We start from the raw sequence: 25562 nt of genomic DNA, 5'->3' as shown, positions 1-25562 counted from the left end.
CATAAAAAAAAATAAACAAACAACAACAAAATAAGATTTTTAAAAGAGGTGATTACTAATTGTAGCCACCATGGAAATTAGAGCTACCCCTGTAATAAAGGCCCTGTCTGCTCAATCAGGGTTTTCCTTTACAGTGGGCACAACATAATTTAATCCTTGGAATATCCCTGCACGTCTCACTGGGGAGAACACGTATACAGCTCCATAGCAGAACGTGTTGAGATTCAGTGGCCTGCTCAGAGTCACACAGCCCTGGAAGAGTAAGTTGAACCTTGGAGAATCCTAATGGCAAATTTACTTCCTGTTGGAAACAAAACGTAAATTAATATTGCTCAGAGTCCTCTAACATTGTTCTCTTGGGAAAAGAATTGGGTTGAATTGTACCGTTTCTCAGGCAAAGCCTCTCTTTATTTAGGCTTAGGTAGCATAAGCAACTGACCGCCAAAAATCCGATTGCTATTGTGTCAAATTTCAGGACCTGTAGGGTGCGTGGATGGAAGCATTCAGGATGTTTTGCTTTGAGAGCAAACTCCCTCCGGAGGGATCCTGCGGAGCTTTGATCCTGACCTGAAAGTATTCCTGCAGATTCTAGAATTGCAGTGGTGGAGGAAACAATGCAGGGAGTTAACCCAAGACTTAAAAAAAAAAAAAGATATTAGCAAACAAATAAATATAGCACAAGGCTGGCCCCTTGATGTCCCTAAGGTCTGGCTGTCTGGAAGACTGCTTGGAGGGAGGAGTGGAGTTGGGGGCTGGCGGGGTTTGGGGGTCTTTGTTACAAAGTTCCTTCCTTGCCCTGCCTTCTGTTTCCTCACCCCCTACCCCCTGTGGAGTTGTGTTTTCTGGGATCAGCAAGAAAAAAATCACAAGTGGTCTTTTCTCTTTTTTTCCCCCCCTCCTCTTTCTTCTATAAACAAAGCTTTATCACGTGTGGCCTTAAACTTGCTGCAAACTGCAAAGAAATGGCTCAAAGGCTCCGGCTCTTTCCGTGCCTTGCGAGCTGAGATGCAGGGCAGTGCCCTTGCGAGGGTGCCCAATTCCCTGCAGACTGCCAGAAAAAAAGGAGGCCAACTGGAGAGGCAAAGGAAAAAGATTGCTGAGGGCCGAGACCAGACCCTTGGTCTTTCTTCCCTCTAATCGGTTCTGTCTGTGCCCACCAGTTCTCTTGGCTTGCCAGAACTCCTCAGAACTGCTGTGTGGTGCTGCCTCAGCGGTGCTGCCTCAGTTTCCTCTTCCAGGCTGTGCCCTGTGATCCAGCCTCTGGCTGAACATTCTGAGAGGAACTGGCCAGCTTTACCCTCTACCTCCAGGTATGACTTGGCCCTTTTTAATCTCTATTTGTTTGTTTGTTTGTTTATTGTTCACTTGTTTTTAATTGTGTGAGCATTGTGCCTTACTTTCCCAAAAGAGAAGTTGATAATTTGAAATTGATTTATGCAAGACTTGGGTTCTCTATGACACTTCAGTAAGGGGCAATGGGTTCCTTTGTTAGCTGGGTGACATAGGAGAGGGGTCTGGTTAAAGAAGCCATATAAACTCAGATCTGCTTTCAGATTTGGGCTTTGATGCTTATTAGTTGGGTAGCTTCTGTCAGAATGCTTAACTGCTGTAAAGCAAATCATTTTTTATAAGTAGAGATGACAATATTGAAGTTCTAGGTTATTTTAAAGATTATATATGGAACTATAAAAAGACCTATATTTAAAGGTACAAGTGCATATATCATCCTAAGTAGAAATGGCATTTAAGACATGTGAATTTGATGCTAAAGTCATTTGTAGTTAGGGGTGGGAGATCAGCATTCTGTGCAAGGCACATTACTCCTCATCAGGTTATTTTTTGAGACTTTTTGAAGAAAAGAATCTCAGAGCCTGCAGAAACACCTGGCTGGTGCAGAGGTGTTCGAGAAGGGAAGCTGGGCATGGCTACCTCTCTGACTTTCTGTATGACAGCCTATACAGGTTGGCTGCATCTCCATCACTGGTCCAGAGCATAGGACCTACGTGCATCTATTGACTCAACTTTAGCTACTTCGACCACCTGTACTTTTCTAAAGACTAGATTCTCAAACCAACCCATGCAAACAGAGAATTCAACTTAAAAACTGAACAAAACAAAACACTACCAGCTTGGCTTGTTTGCTTTAGAATCTGGAGTAAGTTATACCCTAATCCGGGATATTAGATGAAAATTTCACCATCTGCCTTTTTATTATTTATTTTAATGTTCTGGAGAAATAAACTCAAATGGACCAAGAGATGAAGGATATGTCAAACGTATAGCCTCTAAACTGGGTTCTATTCCTGCTGTACATGCAGATGAAGAGAAGGGAGCTTTGGCCATGGAAACCTTTCTACTCATGTCATCACATAGTCTTTCAAACCACTGAGAAGCTTACATTGCCCACAAGCTGGAGCCTCCTAGGAACATATGGCAGTCTTGTTGATTGGCATGTGAGCCACTAAGATGCAGTTCAGTTTCAGCCAAATATTTACCATCAATTTTTAAGGAGTGTTACTTAGCCAGATCACAGCATCAACTAAGATCAGGGTACCTATCCATTTGTGCTCAGTCACAGAATGATCATGTCAAGACCACTAAGTACAAGAAGATAACATACTGAACCATCTCAAAAATGTAAATTATTTTCAGCATGTTTTAACTATCTGGCATGAAAAGCTTATAGTCAAACCATTTGCTCTTTTAAACAAATATTTAGTTCAAGTGATATATGCCATTATTGAACATTTGTTGGCATATTCTAGTTACCAGCTTTAAAATTGTGCCTAATGGGAAATAGTATGTCAATATTCCCTAATTGAAGGTCAACTTTAATTGCATAATTTTTGTAAAGGATCACATTTTGAATTGTAAAGTTACTATTATTCCTTTTGTGTTTTAAAATCTGGATTATATGTTTTTATATAGTGATATTTTTAGGTTTCTAATGTCATAATATCTCTGTGTAACATTTATGCTTATTATAGAAAAACTAGAAAATATGTGTGGAGTTAATTAACATTAAAAGGTTGTCTGCAATGTCATTCACTGGAAATAATGCATTTCCACTGAAATTGCTAAAACTTCTTTTTTCTGCATGTAAGTTCACTTATTATCATAGATATCTTATGTGCTTGATTTTTATAACTATATCTACTTCTTTGTCCTACCTTTTAGTGGCTTCTAAGATTTCATTGTGAGACATCACCATAATCACGTCGCTGTTTGGATGTTTTTCATTCTAAACAATGCCTGTCTAGACATTCTGCTCCAGGTCCAGTGTAGACTTGTTGGAAAGAAACCTGCTCAGCACCTCAGAAGGCTGTTTCTCCAATAGCATTTTGATATTCTTGTAAAGTGTTACCTTGGAAAACCAGTCATAGTAATTTAGTATTTGTATGGCATTGGTGTCACTGTTAACAGTGTTTCTTAGAGTTCTGATTTGGTTTCTGCTACTGTTGTTTTATTATTGTTACTGTTCTTAAGTTTTTAAAAATCAGAAATGGATGTTGAATGATATCTACTACTGTTATCAATCAATTGCTACTTTAAAAGAACAGTCCCAATTAAGAGTATTGAGCAAATAGTTTGAATTGGGTAGCATTTGGGAACAGTTTATAATCTGTAGGTTTGTTCTGAAGTTTCTCTTTTTATGCTGTCCTTGTGGGATTTCATAGTTCCATCACTTTAGGTGTATCAAAAAACAACAGCACCAGCGAATCCATTTCGTTCTCTGCTTGCTTCTCTTGGAGGTGACTCCTTGCTAAAGCAGTCCTGCCATCTCTGCTGTTCTTGGTGTGTCTGTCTTGGGGTATGGTTTAAAAAGTGCGTGGCTCTGCTCTTCATCCTCTGCTTTCTCTTCTGGCTTACATCAAGACAGGTTCCATTTACTGGGAAATTATTCATTTTGGCAACAGTTTGTAGTTATTTGTTTATCTTATGCATAATCTTTGTTTATATTTTATCCATATTTCATTTTTGATCAAGGCTAATGTTAATTACCCTAATTTCATCAGTTTTTGTTATCATTTCACTTCTTTTTATTTGCCCATTTAAAAAAAAAGGACTTAAGGAAGGGGCTGGAGAGATGGCTCAGAGATCAAGAGCACTGACTGCTCTTCCAGAGGTCCTGAGTTCAATTTCCAGCAACCACATGGTGGCTCACAACCATCTATAATGTGATATGGTGCCCTCTCCTGGCCTGCAGGTGTAATGCGGGCAGAGTATTGCACACACAATAAATCTTTTTTAAAAAGACGTAAAATTTAGCATGTTTATAAAATCAGATAATCCATGCCTTATAACATTTTTAAAGCCCCATACCCCATTTTAGGCCCCACCAATTTCCCATAGAATAAGGAATAAAGACATCTATTCCATTTCTAAATTGTTTGGGCCTAACAAGGCCAAGATCATATATACATAATCAGAACAATCCTAATGCTACCACATGCATGAATTTTTACGCCAGATAGTGTTTCTGCAGTCAGTGTAGTAAGGGCTGGAAGACCTCTATTCGTGAACAAGTGGGGCATCGTGTAACCAATAGGGACAGCCATCCTGTTTTAATGTTTTGTTTTTGCTTTTTTTTTTTTTTAATCCTGGGGCATGCATTGGATTATCAGACAAGCTCTGGCTCATGTAGAAGGCTAACAAAGTGTAGCACAGGATGTGTAAATATTAATGTGGACAGGAGAAGTAAGGTCAGACTGTGCAAAACTGTTATGAATTTTCTCAGGAGGAAGAGAGAAAGGAGGGTGGGAATTAAACACGGGAAGGGTTTTCCTTCCTCTAAGGCGTACAGCCTGTACTTTCATCTGAATTCAATCTAGGGCCCCAGACATTTATCGTTCGCATGCCTACCGCATTAGCCAAGTGGTACACAAATTGGACCCCTTCCTTTCTCCCTCATTGTAAACCTTACTCGGGTGCCACAGGAATGCAAAGGTGCTTTGGGGGTCTGTGATGGTGTCAGCCTCTGCCATTCACTGAAGTCTTGGAAGCCTTATTTCCAATGAATCAATATTCAGGAGCTTGAATTCCCCTCCCCTTCCTGCTCGCGCCCAGTTTAATCTGGCAAGACCACAAAGTCAGCAAAATTCTGCCTCGTTATTTATTCCAAAGGCAACATGGAAATTTATTCTTCGCTATAATGAGGCTCAAAGTGAAAAGATTGGAAAAGAATGCTGGCTGCAGGCTCTCAACGGCAGGATTCGTTAATCAAATATCCTGTCTGAGTTTAATTGAAGAATGCTGCCAATACACTGTGGTTAAGACGAGATAGTGACACTTTAAATTATACCTATAGAACTGGACTCTTCTGTGAAACGGAAACGTCTTTAAAGTACGTGGATCGGAACTAAATTGTTGTTTCCTTTTAAAATCAGCTTTGACAGGCTGGGATAAGAAACCCTTTCGTAATGGACACCTCATCCAAAGAAAATGCCCATTTGTTTCACAAAAATTCAGCCCAACCTGCCGGAAGGCCGTCCTTTGAAGTGGGGTGTCCGTCCGCAGCAGCGGAAGCACGGCCGTGCTGTGGCGAACTCAAGGTAAGAGAGGGGTTGGCTGTGGTTTACATGCTGGACTTTCCCTCCAGATAAAATGAAGCTAGAAAAGGAAATTGCCTTCTTTTTGAAAACAGACTCTCGACTGCAAAACAGACCGCTCGCCAAACGGTGAAATCATTTTTGCCTGCCATCCAGGTTAGATGAGTTTTTGGGATCCTTTGAAAGGTAGTCCTAGGCAAACAGAGGGGAGACATAGAAGCAGGCATTTATGAAAGTGCTGCCCTGCCCCGTGTATTCTACTAAGCACACCCATACTATTTTCCTTTTGTGAAAGCAAACTTTGGCTTTTCTTGTTACACAGAAAGGGACAGTTGTCTGCATGGTGCAAGCCTCCCTTCTTTACAGCAAATAATATCCAGGGAACAAAATAATACTGTATTTTAATGTATGTGAATCTGAATTTACATGCAGACTGCTTTCCTTGCATAATTAAAAACATGTCTATTAAATGACAGCCATACACCGAAGAACCACTGAAACTTTAAGAACAAATTTAACAACTACAAACCTAAGAGACTTGGTCTCAAAAAAACAAAACAAAACAAAACAAAAACAAAAACAAAACAAAGAACAGCTAACCAAAAAAAGCAGATTACATTTCAGTGCAGAGTGTTCTCTGCTAGTGCTTGGACTGCGATCTCAAAATGCATACTTAGGCAAGGTTGGGCTTGTGAGATGTGGCACGTGGGCGGGCTGTTGTTTTCATTTCCTCTATTTCTTTACCCATCAATGGCCCTTTCCTTGTCACTCACCGATATTCTCAAAGATTACGTGCACCTTTATCGTGTTTTCCAGGTGTTCCTGGGTGCCCTGTCTTTCGTTTACTTTGCCAAAGCGCTGGCAGAAGGCTACCTGAAGAGCACCATCACTCAGATAGAGAGAAGATTCGATATCCCTTCCTCTCTGGTGGGAATAATTGATGGTAGTTTTGAAATCGGTAGGTATGAGAGAAGCCCAGCTTTACCTTTAAGCCCAAGGTCTTCTTCATAAGCCTGCTGAACACCCTCGTGGTCTGCTGAGATCCAACCTGTAAAATCCTGCTTGGGTAAATCTATTCTCTCAGAGATCAGGCAGCCCATAACAAAGTCCCTGGCCCCAGCATTCCTTACTGGATGCCTTGGAGGATTCAGCTACCCATCAAAGGAGAGGCTTTTCCTTAGGGGAAGACAGGGTGCTGACTAGTGTTTCCATCTCTTGGAGGAGTAAGAATGTGAGAGCACTCAAAGGGGCTCTGCAAAAATGTAGCCCAAATATTTAATAAGCAGGTGCTTGGTGTGTTTTTCTAGACAGTAGCTGTGAAGGCGAGAAAGGGGATTGTATTAGCAGGAAAACAGGAACAGAACAGACTGAGAAACCTCTGTGCTCAGCTGTCCTGGTTCGGCAGTTGCTTAGTCTACCTCTTCAAAGAGTGATTTTAATCACTGACTTGAATGTGTCGGAAAGAGTGTGGTTCCAGTTAGTCTGCTTCCTGTGTTAGTAAAAAATGAGAGGCATTTAACGCTTCTTCAAAGTAAATAAAATAATCCTCTTAGTGGTCATTTGGAACACTTGGAACAAATAAAATTGCAGGGAGGTCTCTTAACTGCTCTCATGTCACTTTACCTGGACTGGGAGAAATATTTATCTTCAACTTTTTAAAAAAAATTTATTTTTGATGTGAGATGTCACAGAAAAGTGATACCAACGAACTTTTGTAAAAAATGACTTTTGTAAAAAACAGCCCTCATGTTCAAAAAGGATAAGAGATAGTTTAATTTGTAGACAATTAATTTGTGGCTGTAACTCAGGGACACAGACTAGACTACCCTAAATACTGTGTTCCAATGTGCTAACCATTTCATGAAGATTTTATTGTTGAAGAACAAAAGAAGCCATAAATCAAGCTGATTTCCAATATGTTGGTGGAAACATACAGCAAAGTGGGAGAAACCTGCTATTAGGCTATGGTGACGATATTAGCTCTTGAGCTGGTAAAAGTTAGAGATCTATTTGTCCATTCAAAGAGATTTGCCTAATAGAAAGATGTCAGGTCATACACAGAAGTGGGTGGCAAATGGCTATGAAGGGGATTAAGATAGCCCAAGATAATTTGGCTCTGAATTCATAAAATTCTTCCCACTGGTATTCTAAGCAGGGGAGCAGCTTTTGTAGGTGGAACATTCCAGAAAATTTGCTCGCAATTCTGGAATGAATACCAATCACACCTTAGTGGCCATTCAGGCCATCTGGGAAGTGTTAAAGTGAGGCACGGGTTCTTCAGGGAGTGAGTGGGCCAAGCTTCTATTTGGTTTTGTTCTCTCTCTCTCTCTCTCTCTCTCTCTCTCTCTCTCTCTCTCTCTCTCTTCTTTTTTCTTTATTACTTGTGTGTTTGTGTGTTTGTTTATCCAGTTCATGTGTCTTCATCTGTACACACGAGTGTCCCGTGGCCAGAGGCTCTCAGTGTTGTTAGTAACTTCACATACATCAAGCTGTGAAAAAACACCATTACCATGGCAACTCTTATAAAGAAACACATTTAGCTAGGGCTGCCCTACAGTTCAGAGATTTAGTCCATTTTTGCTGTGGAAGGAAGCATGGAGACAGGAAAGCAGACATGGCGCTGGAGAAGGAGCTGAGAGCTCTACCTCTGGATACTCAGGCAGCAGGAATGACAGTGACACACTGGCCAGACTTGAGCTTCTGAGATGTCAACTCAAAGCCAGCCCCCTGGTGACATACTGCCTCCAACCAGACCACACCTACTTTGACAAGGCCGCATCTCCTAATAGTGCCACTCCCTATGGTCCTATGGGGGCAATTTTTATTCAAACCACCACACCGACCACACCAGTGCCTTATGTCACTGTGTCACCTCCTTTGAAGCACGTGAAGAGTTGATGCCTGCCTCACTGATCGTCCTGAACTGAGGGACAATAGAAGGGTGAGGTCACGTAACAGTCTGCATCATGACAAGAAAGGCATATTGATAGGAAGTTGCTGCCTACTGAAAGACGCTGACTTCCTGTGTGGAAATGCATATACCAATAAAAATGAGATATCAATCAAGTTTAATTTTCTCACTCTTGTTTTCTATGTAGAAATATCTTAGTGCTGGAAATGCTTAGAAACGATGTGGTGCAAACTTTTTCTTGGATTTCCTGAATATATAAGACAGAAACTTATCCAAGAAGATACCTAGTGCCAGCATTGGGTCTCTACACACATACACACACATGTGCATGTTACTGCTACAGACATCTGAATCCACACAGGTGTGAAAAGACACACACACACACACACACATATGCACGCATGCACGCACCACATATGCCCACATGTACATACAATAAAATTTATGTACAATAATATATACATTCAACAACTTGGTTGACGTTCTTTGAATTTCAACTGACTGTCCATGGAAACTCTAGCATTTTCTGGATAGAAAATAATATGACTTAAGTAGAGGACATTTATATATTTTTTTCATTTCTAAATGTGCCAGGATATAATTTATATTTGCCTTTTCTTACTCAATTGGCCTTGGGATTGTATTGAATTTAAGTGGTGATAATGGACTCTCTTCTTTTGTTTTTGATTTATTACAGTATTTTTAAGTTGCACCATTCAGCAATTCATTTGTTGCATGTTTTTACATTTTAACTAATTAATTATTATTAATTAGTTATTAATTTATTTTTATGGTTTTTTTATAAGCATACTTCAAAAGACTATTTGTTCAGAACGTTTCTCTTTCCTGTCTTTGTTCTTAATTGTTTGAGGTTTTTTGAAGCTCAGCGTCTCACACTGTGGCCCTGGCTGGCATGGAACTCACTGTGTAGACCAGCTTGACCTCAAACTCGCAGAGGTCCATCTGCCTCTGCCTCCACAGTTCTGGGATTGAATGTGGGCACCGCCATGCTAGACTCAGTTTTCAGATCCTTCAGTGGCTGGCTGTACTGAGAGCTTCACTACATTTCTTCTCTTCCACCTGTTAGACAGTGGGTTAATTAACAGACTTCCTCTTAGCTCATATTCTCTCAACTCCTAGAATATGCTGTACTTGACAGGCCACACTGACTCTTCCACTTGCCAATAGGATCTTTAACTTTGAATTCACAACTGTATTGGCCTCTAATTGCCATTTCCTACACTGTCCTTGTTCAATTTTTGTTTCTGGTGCATAAGATAAGTTTAGTTGTTTACTTTCTTTTCTAAGATTTGAACTTTTGGATGTGTGCGCATACAAGAAAAAATTTGAGGGGGCATGTTCAAGTTTGGCAAAACATTTATTAAACTTCTTGGACTTTTTGTCTTTTCTTATTAATAGTCATGTGAGGTATGGAAGAATTTTTATACCCAATTCAGTGTGTGTGTGTGTGTGTGTGTGTGTGTGTGTGTGTGTGTGTGTGTTTGTGTGTGTGTGATGTGTATACACATGTGTGCATATGTGTACATGAAAGTGCTGCCTATGCATGCATATGTGGAATTCAGAGATAGACGTCCAGAATCTTCCTTTATCGCTATTCAGTTTATCTTTTGAGACTCTGAATCTGCTGCTCTCCATTGCAGCCAGAAAGCCATTGGCATCTACCACTCTCCACACTTCCTCCCCTGTGCCTAGTGCTGAGATTACAGGCACCAGCCTCATGCCAGCTTTTATGTTGGTGTTGAGGATCTGAACACAGCCAGCACTTTGCCCCTAAGCCTTCTTCCCAGATCCTGTAGTCTTTGCCTCTCCATATATTCCCATGTACCCCTGATGGGGACTCAGAAAGGTTGTTACTGTAGCAGGTACAGGAGAGCTACATTTATAGAGATGGGTGAGTGGTAAAATGGCGCTACTCATTAATGTAACAAAGAAACAGCTTCCTAACCCCAGTCAGCCCCTTATTGTGAGAGTTTAGTGGAAGGTATGTGGAGCTCCAAAAAGACTGCTATAAAATGTAAGCCGGCTTCCCAAACAGAAAGACGTAATCAGTACAGTGTCTTACATTAGTGAAATGTCAAGTGGGTATTCTCATGCTTAAGCTTTTAATATGCAAATTTTAAGGAGCTGAATTCTTCCAAGAATCAAACGCATAGACCTCATTTTCAGGCTACATTTCCCACGTCCTTATTATTAACCCCCAGGCTATAAAATTCACCACTCATTTTCCAATTGACTAACGCTGGCAGTGTGTTCGAATGGTAGTAAATCGGATGATTGCTTGCAGATGGAAGGAAACATGCTCCTGCACTAACACTGGAAATACCAAGGACAGCGCCAAACAAAGCCAGGCCATCAGCCACCATGGGCAGCCTGGGGTGGGGGGAAGTGTTTGCTTCTTTAGATGGGAGTTCCTCCAAGTGAGGCTTTGCAAAGGATTGTAGCTAAAACGTGAAGGGTCTTTCAGATGTGCATCCCTAACCTGGCTTCTCCGTGGGGTATTGCTGTCATGATCCACGCTACCGTGTTTGAATTTACGTGGCAAATGCAGACTCCTTGACTGGATCCTTGTTCCGTTGCACCAGGAACTGCAAGTGCTAAGAATTTTACATTTTAAATAAGTTGGTATCTTCCTTTGCACCTTCTCCTAGGAATTCTTTTATATAACAAAGTATAATTCTCCTCTTCCCTGGGGGGCTGTCGGCCACCAGCCCACCAAGGCAGGAGGACCAGAAGGCGAGGTGTGGAATTTGGAAAGTGATTAAACACTCTGGGAGATACCCTAGGGAGCTAGTTCAACTTGGCTGGGGAGAACAAAGGCTATAGAGCCCTTGGGGATGGGTGGAGGGCTCCAGGATAGGTGTACATAATTGTTTGGAACAAGGCACTTTAATGATGCTTGTTTTGCATTTGGCGTCACGCTCCTATCATTTGAATGGGAACACAGTACCTAATTATCCTATAGGTACAGGGACGGGAGAGCTATCAGGGAACTGGGTCAAAGGCCATGTATTATCAAATGTGGTTAGGGGCATCTATGTCTAAAGATCTTTTCCAGATGGAGTCAGGCCGGGAGTAGGAGGCCCTGCTGGGGAGAGGGAGTCCTGCACCTCATGCCAAGCTCAGAATGGCTACCAGGACTGGGAGGACTGCAACCTCAAACAGCAGGGTCCATCCAACAAGAAACTCTGAGAAATCTTCCCTTAAAATATGATGATGAATCATAGAGCTCAGGAGATAGTTCATTCAGTGAAGTGTTGTGTAAGGATGAAGGCCCGAGTTTGATGCCTGGATCTATGTTAAAAAACAAAGACCAAAAATTTAGACATGATGTTAGACCTTTTCTTGTTAGTCCAGAAAAGATGGGTTGAGACAGGTTACAGCTCCCTGGCCTGCCAGCCTATCCTAAGTCAGAAAGCCCCAGGCTTATGCAAAGATACCCTATCTTACAAAACAGGGCGAACAGTGTCTAGCTTAACTTTTGACCTCCACCTGCACACTGATTTACACACACACACACACACATCTACACAAATACATAGACATAAAAATAGTTCATCATGTTTTATTAGAGCTATTTTGGAATCTGCAATTCCTGCTTTAAAACCAATGTTATTCAATCATTGAAAAATTTCTTGTGAAAATTTGCATTCCATGATATTTGTACCTTGAGGTTTATAGATGATAGAGACCCAGAGTTGTTTATGGGGGACAACTTTTTATATTGAGTCCCTGCAATGGAGTCTTTGAACAATTACAAAGTATCATTTGCATAGATGTGAGTTTAATATTTTATTTTATTTAAAGTGAGGTATACTAGCTGGGTGTGGTGGCACCTTAACCCCAGCACTTGGGAAGCAGAGGCAGGTGGATCTCTGAGTTGGAGGCTAGCCTGGTCTACAGAGTGAGTTCCAGGACAGCCATGGCTACACAGAGAAACCCTGTCTCAAAAAACAAACCAAAAAAAAGTGAGGTATACTCCTGTTTTTTGTAGAACCTTTCTATAGGGAATACCAGCTGTAGAGATAATTTAGAATATATGTTTCAAAAACACTTGGGAAACAAATAGAAGCTGTCATCGAAAGTGTAAGTGAATGAAGAAACTAATAACATTTGCTCCAAGACCACTAAGAAAAAATTTAAAATATCAAAAAAGAAACTTTATATAATGTATTTATTTTTATGTTTTACTTATGTGTGTAGGTGTGTGCATATGAATACAGGTGCCCTTGGAGTTCAGATGAGGGTTGTCAGATCCCCTGCAGCTAGGGTTACAGATGCCCCCTGGAGGTCGGATGGAGGCATCAATTCTCCTGCAGCCAGGGCACAAGCAGCTGTGAGTCAGTCACTCAGTGGTCCTGCGACCCACATTTCATCCTCTGTAAGAGCTGTACCCTTTCACCACTATGGGGCCATCTCTCTGGCCCTCCATCGATAAGTTAACTTACTGATAAAATGCCCTTAAGGGAACAAATGATCAGGTTGGGTAAAACAAAGCGGGAGGGGAGTAGTGAAATACTTTGACTGAAAAAGATGAGGTGACCAACATCATGAATCTGAAGGTAATTTCAACAGCTATTTTACGTCCTAGGGAAGAAAGCGACATGATGGGGAGGCTGGATGTGCGGTTTCCCTTAGAATAAAACCCTGCTCAATCTGTGTGTGTCTTATGCTGTTGACTGTTTCCTAGGCTCCCTAACCTGACTGCGAATGCTTCTTCTTGCCCCCAAAGGGAATCTCCTGGTCATAACATTTGTTAGCTACTTTGGTGCCAAACTTCACAGGCCAAAAATAATAGGAGCAGGCTGCCTGGTCATGGGAGCTGGAACCATGCTCATCGCTGTGCCCCAGTTCTTCATGGAGAAGTAAGTTGAAAGCGTCAGGCTGCTCTAGCAGTGGCTGCTCTCCCTTTTCTTTCCTTTTTTAAAAAATATATTTTATTGATTTATTCATATTACATCTCAATGGTTATCCAATCCCTTGTATCCTCCCATTCCTCCCTCCCTCCCATTTCTCCCTTACTCACCTCCCCTATGACTGTGAGTGAGGGGGACCTCCTCCCCCTGTATATGATCATAGGGTATCACGTCTCTTCTTGGTAGCCTGCTATCCTTCCTCTGAGTGCCACCAGGCCTCCCCATCCAGGGGAACTGGTCAAATATGGGGCACCAGAGTTCATCTGACTTTAATCCCCTTCCTTTTCTTAAAAATTATAACTTTGTTTTGTTTTCATATGGGAGGTATCATGTTAAGTGTCCCTGGCTAGTCAGATATTCAACTTACTAGATAGCCCAAGATAGCCTTGAATTCACAACCTTCATACCTCAGCCTCCTAGTGCTGGGATTATAGGCATATATATTATATAATATATATAATTATATATGTCTATTGTGCATACTACCTGCATGCTGTGTATCTTTGCACCTTGTGTGTGCAGTGTCATGGAAGCCAGAAGAAGGCTCTGGGTCCCTTTGAAATGGAGTCACGGATGGTTGTGCAGTACCACATGGACCCTAGGAACTGAGCCCAGGTCTCTTTAAGAGCAGCCAGTGCGCTCCACTGGAACCATGTCTCCAGCCCCATTAATGGACATTCTTTACAGCTCTTCACTGCACTGATCACTTACCATGGGCTTTTCATAAACGTGCATTGCTTTGTATAAGCAGGCTTTTTGTTCTATATTCTTAGAAAAATACCCTTGGTGTTGCACAAAGCTTACCAGTCACTGATGGTAATTATGAAGGGCCACCCTGGCTGGCTGAGTTTAGCATCCTTTGTCTTGGATCCTCCAACACATCTATAGTAGGACTGGCATCTCTGTGCTGATCATTCCTTTAGACACTGGGGATAGAAGAGTAAAGAGTGCTCCATAAGCTCATGGATTTCAGGAGGGAAAACAAAACAAAACACAAATACAGAAGGCCATGGTATGTCAAATAATGATAATTAGCTGAGGAGAATGGGGCTAAAAAAGATGGCCAAGCTTTTAAGAGCGCTTGCTATACAAGCTGTGTATTGTACAAACACCTGTAATTCCAGCTCGGTGGCACCCAGCACTTTCTTCTGACCCTCCTGTGAGCACAGGTATGCACACTACTAGCATACATATAGATACATACTCTCAGGCAGATATAGACAGACACAGGTACCCATGCAACACACACACACAAACTATAGAGAATAACAGCCTAGTAAAGACACTTCAGGGAATGATGCTCAAAATGCAGCTCACAGAGATGGTAACGTTTGAGCAAAGAGTGTGAAAAGAAAAGGCACTGATGCTCATGGGTTGGCTGGCCAGTGAGCTCCAGTGATGGGCTACAACGGTACCTCAGTGCTGCACCCAGCGTTTACCTGGGTGCTGGGGATCTGAGCTCAGGCTTGCACAGCAGGGACTACAGGGATTGATGTCTCCTTGGACCCAGACTTGAAGGTTTTTTTTAAAATTTATTTTTGTTACATCTCAATGGTTATCCCATCCCTTGTATCCTCCCATTCTTCCCTCCCTCCCATTTTCCCCTTACTCCCCTCCCCTATGACTGTGCCTGAGGGGGACTTCCTCCCCCTTTATATGCTCATAGGGTATCAAGTCTCTTCTTGGTAGCCTGCTATCCTTCCTCTGAGTGCCACCAGGTCTCCCTCTCCAGGGGACATGGTCAAATATGAGGCACCAGAGTACATGTGAAAGTCATACCCCACTCTCCACTCAGCTGTGGAGAATGTCCTGTCCATTGGCTAGATCTGGGTAGGGCTTTAAAGTTTACAGCCTGTATTGCCTTTATTCATAATAGCTAGAACATGGAAATAGCCTAAGTGTCCCTCAGTAGAAGAATAGATAAAGAAACTGTGGTACATGTACACTATGGAATACTACTCAGCTATTAAAAACAAGGAATTCCCAAAATTTGTGGACAAATGGATTGAGCTAGAAATTATCATAATGAGTGAGTTAACCCAGAAGCAGAAAGACTCAATTGGTATATACTCACTTATATCTGCATACTAGCCCAAGAGGCATGCCCCATGAAAGCCTTCACTTACCAGGAAACTGGGACAGAGTAGAGGACATCCTATTGGGACTCTAAATGAGAGAAGCATGGGAGAATAACAAAGTAGAAGGATCCAGAGGGTCCTAGAAACCTACAAGAAGAACATTATGATAGGCAGATTTCGGCCCTGGGGTCCCGCTCAGACTTGAAGTTTTTAATGGCTCATCATGACTGTGACTACTGCTTTGAAAACTGGTGAAACAAGCTCGGACTGAGGCCAGTGGGAAGTGGATACAGAATTTCATAATCACTGTAAAGATTGTCTTAGGCAGAATTTAAGTGTTGTTCAGAACAAAAACCCTACATTTAAGAGCATTTGAGACTAGAGCTGTGGCTTATCAGTAAATACTGTCCTGCACACAAGGGGGCGGGGTTCAGCCCCCACCAATGGACCTGTTGTCACAGACCTGTAGTATCAGCTAGTCCTGAGGCTGGAGCAGAAGATTCATATAAGTTCAAGGCCAGTCTGGGCAGGTCACCATGAGTTCCTGGCCAGCTTAAGGCAACTTAGAAAGTCCATGTTTCAAAGTACCAAAGAAACACAGGAAAGTAGGGCATTGGCAGAGGGGGTAGACTGATGCGCAGCCGGGTTCATTACCTGGAGGGGAAAAGCAGAATTAGAATGAAAGACAAATAGCTCTAAGCATGATGCACATTAGAGATTCTCTGGAACTGGCCTGTGAATCGTCTGCTAAGTCTGTGATTCTGATATCTTAATGCCTTGAGCTGTTACAGCACTGATTTTTCTCTGACTTAGAGGTGGCTTTGGTATTTGTCAAATGTAGCTTGTGCTAAGGGAATAGGTAATGGACAGCCTTAAAATGATTCTTGCTATTATTTTCTGTCATTGGATCATGGGTGGCCCAAGAATGACACAAGACCTTATGGGCCACATGGTCTGTCCACCTATGGAGCAAGTTGCTGTTCAGTGCTGCTTTGCTTTGGTGAATCTGCAAATCCAACCTGATCCTTTCAGGAGTGGCAAAGCAAACCTTTGTGGTTAGCATGATGCTGGCCTGTCAGAGTGAAAATGTTCTTTATATGCAGGTACAGCTATGAGAAATATGGGAAGTATTCTTCCTCCTCCAACCTCACTGCCAGCATCTCTCCATGCTACCTAGAGTCCAGCAGTCCATCACCAAGCTCAATCATAGGGAAAACACAAAACAAAATAAATGACGGTAAGATGAATTTTTTTAAAAACTTGACTTGTATACGTGAATGGTTTTAGCTTTTATGTATACTTTAGTATGCATGCTAGTTCCCCTCAAAAGCATTATTATTTGAAATATTAAAGTGCAAAATATTCCTACAAGTGTGCTGGGAAGGTGGCTCAGGAGGAAGGGGCGTTTGCTTTACAAGCATGAGGAAATGAATTCAAATTTCTAGCACCCACTTAAAAAGGTAAGCATGTCTAAACATGCCTATGGACCTAATGGTGAGAGACAGAAGTGAGCAGATTCCTAAAATTCACTAGGCAAGCAGCCTGGCTGAAACAGGGAGCTTCCTGTTCAGTGAGAGATTCCGATGAGAGGCAACGAGGCCAGAATGAGGGATAAGGCTACCTATGTGCTCTGGCCTCTGCTTGCACACAGGGATAGGCATGCACACTCGCTGTTCACATGCCTGCACTGCATGTACTCACAAACACACAAACAGATCCTAAACTGTATAACAGTATGATATAATCCCAATAAGATACCCCAGTGATCACATACTATGAAAATGACTACTAATTGCCTGGTGGTGACTCAGAACATCTACCATTGGTTCTGAGTACTGTGGATCTTGAAATGAAAATAAAACTAGTGTCTCAAATAGAAATATCAATCTAAAGGGTTAGATAAGAAAGAATGTGATTTTTCCAATGATTACATTTAACTTTTTCTTCATCCCTTTACACCTAGGTAAAAATAATTCCCACCTCCTAGTGTTGCTGAGAAGACTCCAGTTAAAAATACCTGAGAACCACTTAGCGCAGCTTGTGCCTGAGAGGGGGCATTAAGATGTGGTGATTACGGAGGCAGTTAATGCCCTCAGTTTTATTAGAAGGCCTAGACTCAGCAAAGTGGTCTTTTACTTATGTGATTGACATTACTGTCCTGCCTCATGCAGTCAGAATATAGTACATTTAATAATGTATCCTTAAGTGGTCTGATTTAGATTCAACTCTAAAAATGCTGTAAAAAACCTGTTCTTTTTTGTCAGAAGATATGGACTGCTAAAGAATGTAAGATTTATAATTTTTATGTGACTTGTTTCCAGAATTCTAAAAATAGTTGACTGCTACCAGATATAATTGTAGGTGGTATAGCTCACTGTTGGAGTTATCAACCACCTAAATATTTGAGTTTCAGGTAGAACTTGGGCAACAACGGAAAATACTTGTGCTTGAAAAATACACACTCGGGCTGGAGAGATGGCTCAGAGGTTAAGAGCACTGACTGCTCTTCCAGGGGTCCTGAGTTCAATTCCCAACAACCACATGGTGGCTCGCAGCCACCTGTAACATGATCTGATGCCCTCTTTTGGCCTGCAGGTGTACATTCAGGCAAAGCACTGAATACATAACAAAAACAAATAAATCTTAAAAAAAAATACACACTTTTTGTTAAAGTGGAGGTGGATAAGCCTTTGTTCGTGTCTTGTTTTGCCTCAAATATCTTGCTGAGAGGTGCTGCAGTCTAAAAAGACAAATATCTCTCTGTGTAGGCACAAAAGAAGAAGAGGGAAAATAAGTTAAAAGGAACACAAAGAAGCAAGAATCTGCTAGGCCCCTGGAATTGTCTGTGAAAGAGATGAAAGTCACAAAACAAAATGTAAATTCCAGCCTCATCCAAGCTTTTATCAGATGAGCGCTGTGGCAGATTCTGATGCTGCTTTCTAATTCCGTTTTAAAACAGCATAGACATGTAGAATGAATCTTTACCTTCAATTGTAAGCTAGCTGTAGTCCTCTTGTTTGCTTTTCTTTCAAGAATGTGAAGGGGATGCCAGCTCCTCCATGTGGGTTTACGTCTTCCTGGGAAATCTTCTGCGAGGATTAGGCGAAACTCCGGTCCAACCCCTGGGCATCGCCTACCTGGATGACTTCGCCAGTGAAGACAACGCTGCTTTCTACATTGGTAATGTCTACCTCACCCAACCTGGGAAGTGTGGTGCTTGGTCTGTGCCCTTCCCGTCTATTCCAAATTCAGCACAGAGGGTTTCAGCACTCAGTCCCCATGCCTTCATTCAGTTAGCACATGTCTGAAGTACAGCGAGGATTCGAACAGAACCGTGAAGACATTTTCATCAGCATTCGCTGCATGAGGGAAAGAAGGAAACAGCTGTGACCTCAGGGGCATGGGGTCTTGTGAAAGCATCCTCTGGACTTCAGAGTTCAAAGACTGTTTTTAATGGTGTGTGAGTGTGTGTGACTCTGTGTGTGTGAAAGTGTGTGCATGAGTGTGCAAGTATTTGAGTGTGTGACTCTGTGTGTGCATGAGTGTGTAAGTGTGTATTTGTGAATGTGTGTGTCTCTGTGAGTATGTATTCATGTGTGTGAATGTGTAAGTGTATGTGTACATGTGAGTGTGTGTATATTGTATGTGTATGTGAATGAGTGTGTGTGTGTGTGAGAGAGAGTGTGTGTATGTGTGTTGTTTCTGTAGCTCTAGAAACTAACTTGCATTCAATTATCCCTGATTAACTGAAGGATTTTTTTTATTATTTTTATTATTTATTAATTTGAGATAGAAAGGAATTCTGGAACATTGAGAGCAGGTATAAATGATTGAAAAGAAATATAAAGAGAATATAAGCGAGGTCAAGGATACCTCATCTGCAGATCAGGTTCCAGAGGACAGGTGGGCAGCAATAGTCACCAGTGTCTACTACAAAATGGCGGGGAATACATTGGAAAAACCTCCCGCACCAACTTGTATTGTAGAAGCTAGGCCTTGAAGATTACACACACTCCCAAGCACTATTTAATGGGCGTCTTTTAACGTCCTTGCTTAAATTAGCAACCTACTCCCTCTCTAATGAGACCTGAACATATCTCAGGAGGCTAGAGAGCAACTACACGGGACACACTACCCAGTTATGCTGGGGACTGGGGAGAATCTGCCTTCCTTTGGAGGTTCTCAGAGACTACACACAGTCTTACACTCTCCTCTGTCCTGAAAGATGCAGCAGGGACATGTAATCTTGGAAGAATACCCAGGCTTGAGTTCTGCCATGAAGTGAAGGGCAGTGGAAGATACTTATCTGAGCAGGACAGACTTTCTGCTTTCTAGTGACACTGACCTCTCCGGGCAACCCATTCCCACTGTCTGTGGAGGCTGCCTCTGACCTGTGATGAGCTTTACACACACACACACACACACACACACACACACACACACACACACACACACAGTTAGCTAGCTGCTGCGGAGACCTCACTCTCCTCAGAACTTCCTCATGAGCTCCATGTGAGTGACTGAGCTTTATCACCCAATTGGGAAAATCCATTTTAATGTCAAAACAGAACTTGTGCTTAAGTGGCCATAAAACAGTTTTGAATGATTACCAGATTAATATATGTTGTGTTTTGTTTCTGTCTCACATAGCCCCTAGCTGGGATTAAATGTTTGCATGACCTCCACCACCACCACCACCACCACCACCACCACCACCTCCCGCCTCTCTGTCTGTATTTTCTAATTGTAACTGAACTTGTAAGCCTGGATTTGTAATGAAAACTCAAACACCCCCTCTGTACCACTTGGATAATCATTAGTCTGTCCTTGTTCTGTGAAACTTGTGTAAATACAGAATCCTTGCTAGTCAGTCAGATACCCCGCCCATGCTGCTGGGCTCCTTCCCTTCCCTCACAGGATTCCTTACCTCCTCTAAGGGCTGCCCTGTTGGCAGGGACCCTCAGCCTCTCAGCCGAGGAAGCCCTGTGCTCCCAGGACCCAGCAACCTCTTAAGTGCTCAGATTCCCAGCCTGTCAGAACTAAGTTTGCTTCAGTTTTGGAAATTACCTTTGTCATTGTCATTGGTGTTATTTCCATGAGCCGGTTACTGCACTGAAACCACTAGTTTCCTTCTCAAACAGAGCTATTTATTTCCTGAGTCAGCAGAGTTTAAAAAAAAATTAATCAGTGAAACACACACAAATGAGATGCCGAAGTGTTTGTTTTGCAGGTCACTTATATTTCCTGATTACCATTTTGTCAATTTACCAAAGCAGAGACAAATGAAAGTTACTCTCTCTCTCTCTCTCTCCCTCTCCCTCCCTTCCTAGCTCCCCCCCATCCCCTTTAGCATGTTTAATGTTGGTTTGGTTTGCTCTTTTGTACAGGGTGTGTGCAGACTGTCGCAATCATAGGGCCCATCTTTGGCTTTCTTTTGGGTTCATTATGTGCCAAACTGTATGTTGATATTGGCTTTGTGAATCTTGGTAAGTAGACTATTTGTTTATTTATTTATTTATTTGTTTTTTACACCTTTCTCTCTTTATGTGCAATGCCAGGATGCACTTGTGGAGATTACAGGTCAACTTGTGCAAATCAATTTTGTCCTTTCACCACGTGGGCCTGGGATGGAACTCAGGGTGCCCAGGTTTGGTACAGATACCTTTACACACGGAGCCAATATTAATGTGTTAAAAGTACTAGCTTTCTCCCCAAACACAGGGATCTATTTCCTGAGTTAGTGAAGTTGACAAACTAACCAGTGAAACATGCACAAATGAGGCGTCATCTTACCAGCCTGAATTTATTTTTCATTTATTCATTAATTATAATTACCATAATTTTTTCTTTTTGGATTTTTTAAAAATTAAAAATTGTATGTGTATGAATATTTGCGTGTATGTGTGTATGTATACTAAATGAGTGCTTCTTGCTTGAGGAAGACAGAAAAGGGTGTCAAATACCCTGAAACTGGAGTTACAGACAGTTATGAGCCACCATGTGGGTGCTGGTAATATAACCCTAGCTCTACAAGAGCCGCAAGTCCTTTCAACCACCGAGCCATCTCTCCAGCACTTAATTTTTGCTTTGAATGAAACATCAAAGTGGCACTCTTTCATAATGCAAAAAACATGTGTACACATTATGCTGAAGATGCAGGTGTTAATCGGTGGAGAAGGATAAACAGGTAGTGGTCAGAACAGGGTGACCTGGGGTCTGTTTATTACGGCAAAGCCTCTTCTCCAGCTGCTAATTCCAGGGCATCCCGCACAGTCCAGACTCAAGCTGTGGCTCCTGCAGGCTCTTGCTGGTCCCAGAAGTGTCAGCATTTATTATAGTGAATGACACCAACCAATAAAGCAAACAGGAGTGAAATTCTCCAGTGACCAAACTTCCCTTTCTCCTGGTCTTAGCCTCTCTCCTCTTCCCCCTTCCTCCAACTAGGCAATTATCTCTGAGGTCAGTCTTAGATATTCTATGTATAAATTATGTGCAAGTGCTTCTTAAGGAGGCTGTTGGGTCTTTTACTCTCCTTTCTCTCCCTTATGCTCAAGGCACAGGCCAGAGCACAGTGTAAAGTCATGAGCCTCTTACAGCCTTTATTCTCTGACTTTTTAACCCACAGTTCAAACAGGGAAACTAAAGTCCTCTAGGGACACCTTTTCTGGGGATTGGGGAGGGCAGCATGCTAAGTATGTTTTAGCTATTAGATGTTTTCTATTTTTTATTGTGTGTTCATATATATATATGTATACATATATATACATACATACATATATACATACATACATGCATGTTTTCTTGTGTCTGAGCATACATGTGTGGGAAAGTGTGCACATGGATGGGTATACATGTGGAGGCCTAAAGCTGATGCTGGGAATCGTCCTAATTTGTCATCCACATTTCATTGAGGGCCTTTCAGTCCAGCTCAGAGATCACCAGTATAGCTAGTGTAGCTATGAGGCTTGCTCTGTAGCTCTCCTGTCCCTGCCCTTGCAAGGAGGCTGGGATAAAGGCTAGCATCCAGGCCCACCTGCTGTTGACATAAGTTCTGGGGAGTCTGAACTTTGGTCCCCAGTGCTAGGCCATCTCCCTGACCCTGTTGAATAGTTTTTTTTTTATGATGTGGTAGAACTGCTGCCAGGATTTGCTTTCTGCAGTAACTTATCTCATCACCCTAACCCCGAAGAACTCACTACTTATCTGTCTTTCAGACCACATAACTATCACCCCAAAGGATCCCCAGTGGGTCGGGGCCTGGTGGCTCGGTTACCTAATAGCTGGGCTCCTAAGTCTCCTGGCAGCTGTGCCTTTCTGGTGCTTACCCAAGACTCTCCCAAGATCCCAGAGCAGAGAGGACTCTGTGTCCTCATCTGAGAAGTCCAAGTTCATTATAGATGACCCTGTTAACTACCAAATGGCCCCTGGAGAAGAAACGAAAATCATGGAAATGGCGAAGGGTAAGTCAGATTCTCTTTGATCATGAGCTACTACTGTCAATTTTCCTAGTGGGACTTGAGGAGGTGTATGGACAATAGCAGTTGACTCCCCTCCCTGCCTGAAAGAAAAGGTAAGAAACCATCTAGGAAGCAGAAATGGAGATGGAAGTCTTTCTTTTTGAAAAAGCTGCGCAGGTGGATGAGCAAAGACTCTGCTTATCTTTCTTCTGAGTGGCTCCACCTTCTCACAGTTGTTTTTCTCCATAGCAGTTGTTCAGCGCGAGTCTGGGTGGGCAGAAAAGAAGAGCTAATAACCCCAGACCCGAGAGCCTTGCACACACGAGACCCGCCTATCTGAACAGTGTATATAGAGAGATGTGTGTCTTGGCAAGGGTGTGTAAGCAGGAGACAAGCAAAGGCCAGCCGTGATCTCAGGAGTTCCTCTCAGGGAAGTCACTGGCTGAGAAATTGCCCCATCTCTTTCTCTCTAAGCAATGCTATATTTATATTTATAGACAGTTCTTCTAGTTGTTGAAGTTAATTGCCTGAGTCACGGGGGAGGCTGGGGAGGGGAGAGAAGGAAGAAGAAGGGCCTTCTAACACCAAGGTCTCTCTGAGCTACATTTGGAGAAAGAGAATCATACTGAAATTCTTGATGTCCAGCCTAGGGCTCTTGGCAAGAGGATGAGGTGAAATGCTCTACCCCCTTGTCACTAACACACCAGCTGGTGGGATCTGTTCCTGTCTCATTTATGGGTCCTATATCATCTTCCTGTAGGAGTGTGATGTCTAGGTTCAAATCTGGGCACAGGAAGCCCTGTCTTCAACGATCCCATATTGTTTTTGTCTTGCAGATTTTCTTCCATCACTGAAGACTCTTCTTAGAAATCCAGTATACATTTTATACCTGTGTGCAAGCACCGTTCAGTTCAATTCTCTCTTTGGCATGGTGACATATAAACCAAAATATATTGAGCAGCAGTATGGGCAGTCATCGTCCAAGGCCAACTTTGTCATTGGTATGCCCGCTTGTCTGTCATGTGTTCCCATAGAAACCATCTTTGATGAGTAGTGCACATTCTTAGTATAATTAGAGTGCTCCAATTTTTAATCTAAAGTAATTTTGCATACTTTAGATGAAATAAATCAGCAAGTTTTTAAAAAAAATCTAGTAATGTAAATATGTATATTGTGGGTGTTGAAATCTCACTTTGGCAATATTGCATGCATGGTGTCTGGGATTGCAAAGAGCAGTTGTTTAGACAGCGTCCCTATATGCACACTAACAAAACCTATGCTTGACTCACATGTGTTTTTAAAGTGTTGTATTTATAGTATATTAATGTAGCTGATAACAAGAACACATTCAATAATAAAGCAAGAAAAAATAAAAGAGAAAAACAGCATGTAAACACAGGGCCCCATTGCCCTGTGTGGAATTAGAGAATTAATAATTCTGGATTGGCTCCTTCTGTCCATGAGTATGTCATTTAAAGTCACCATTTTGAGGTGTTAAGTTTATTTTCTTCCTTGGGGCATATTCCTTTAAGATAGAAATTCTAAGATAATTTGTTTCTTCATAAAAATTTTAAAGCTTTACTTTATTATTATTATTATTATTATTATTATTATTATTATTATTATTATTACTCTTATCTTGTATGAGTATAGATTGTTGTGGGGTTGTGTGGGTATGGCTGGGTGAGTGTGTGGATGTGGATGGAAGGGCATGTTTGTCTGTGCCTATGAGTGTAGATACGTATGTAGGTCAGAAGAGGCCATCAGATCTCCTGGAGCTAAAGCTACAGGTGGTTGTGAGCCATCTGATGTGTGTGCTGGGAACTAAATATAGACTTCTGAGCCTTTTCATTCAATATTTTAAAAATCACTTTAGGTATATATCTCTGATAAGAGAAGAAAAAGCTGAGTGTATCTCCGAAGATGCAGTTTTCTGATAACAAATTCTGAGTGATGAGCACTTAAAGGACATGAAGGTCCCTGACTCGTGTGGTCTGTTTGTCAACATTATAGAAGTGCCAAGATTAGGTCACTGAACTGTTTCATTTCTGATATTAGCTGATTCAAAATAACTCAATCGTACTATTTTCCAATTGAGCCAAAAGAAATATTTTAGAATTTTCCCTCAGAACTCCTCCATATCTATCAGTGTGGTACAACGAGTTAAAGGAGAACAAATTAACAAGGAGTGAAAGTCTGAGATACTTTTTATTTTATATGTTGTTTTATGTCAAGACCTAATTTTCCATCAACAGTTAAGCCTGCAGATGTTCCCTGTGTCGCGTAACTGAATGAATAGTGTATATGTGCACATGCTCGTGTGTGTGTGTGTGTGTGTGTGTGTGTGTGTGTGTGTGTGTGTGAAGTAGCCACCATCTAGAGCATCCTATTACCAAAGAAGGTTATTACCAGCACACACTTTCCCTAGTAGCCAGAACAGTTGTAGTCAACATCTTCATACGCCAGTCTTGCCTGTTCTTGAGCCTCATATAAGTTGAATAGTTGATGTTCATATTTATTCACGGTTCTGAATATCCAAGGTTGCTTCTTTTCACTACTGTGATATAGTCTGTGGTATCCGAATACCATGAATTATTTAGTCACTTTATTGCTGATAGCTCTTTTGGACCGTT

At 41.8% G+C, this 25562-nt stretch overlaps 1 protein-coding gene across 1 annotated transcript in view; it reads left to right on the top strand.

The window, feature by feature from the left end:
• Window positions 1-922: 922 nt before the first annotated feature.
• The window catches only part of SLCO1C1 (solute carrier organic anion transporter family member 1C1), a 42391-nt gene continuing 17751 nt past the window's right edge, over window positions 923-25562 (top strand). The window contains exons 1-9 of the mRNA XM_084766251.1: window positions 923-1310; window positions 5388-5552; window positions 6366-6507; window positions 13211-13343; window positions 16576-16709; window positions 18506-18652; window positions 20860-20958; window positions 22687-22932; window positions 23766-23930. Coding sequence (XP_084622377.1) covers window positions 5421-5552; window positions 6366-6507; window positions 13211-13343; window positions 16576-16709; window positions 18506-18652; window positions 20860-20958; window positions 22687-22932; window positions 23766-23930 — 1198 coding nt within the window. The 5' untranslated portion in view covers window positions 923-1310; window positions 5388-5420. The remainder of the gene's footprint in view (window positions 1311-5387; window positions 5553-6365; window positions 6508-13210; window positions 13344-16575; window positions 16710-18505; window positions 18653-20859; window positions 20959-22686; window positions 22933-23765; window positions 23931-25562) is intronic.

Source organism: Acomys minous (assembly GCF_964271855.1).
Source record: "Acomys minous genome assembly, chromosome: 17".
Lineage (NCBI taxonomy): Eukaryota > Metazoa > Chordata > Mammalia > Rodentia > Muridae > Acomys > Acomys minous.
This window is presented reverse-complemented; position numbering and strand designations above follow the sequence as displayed.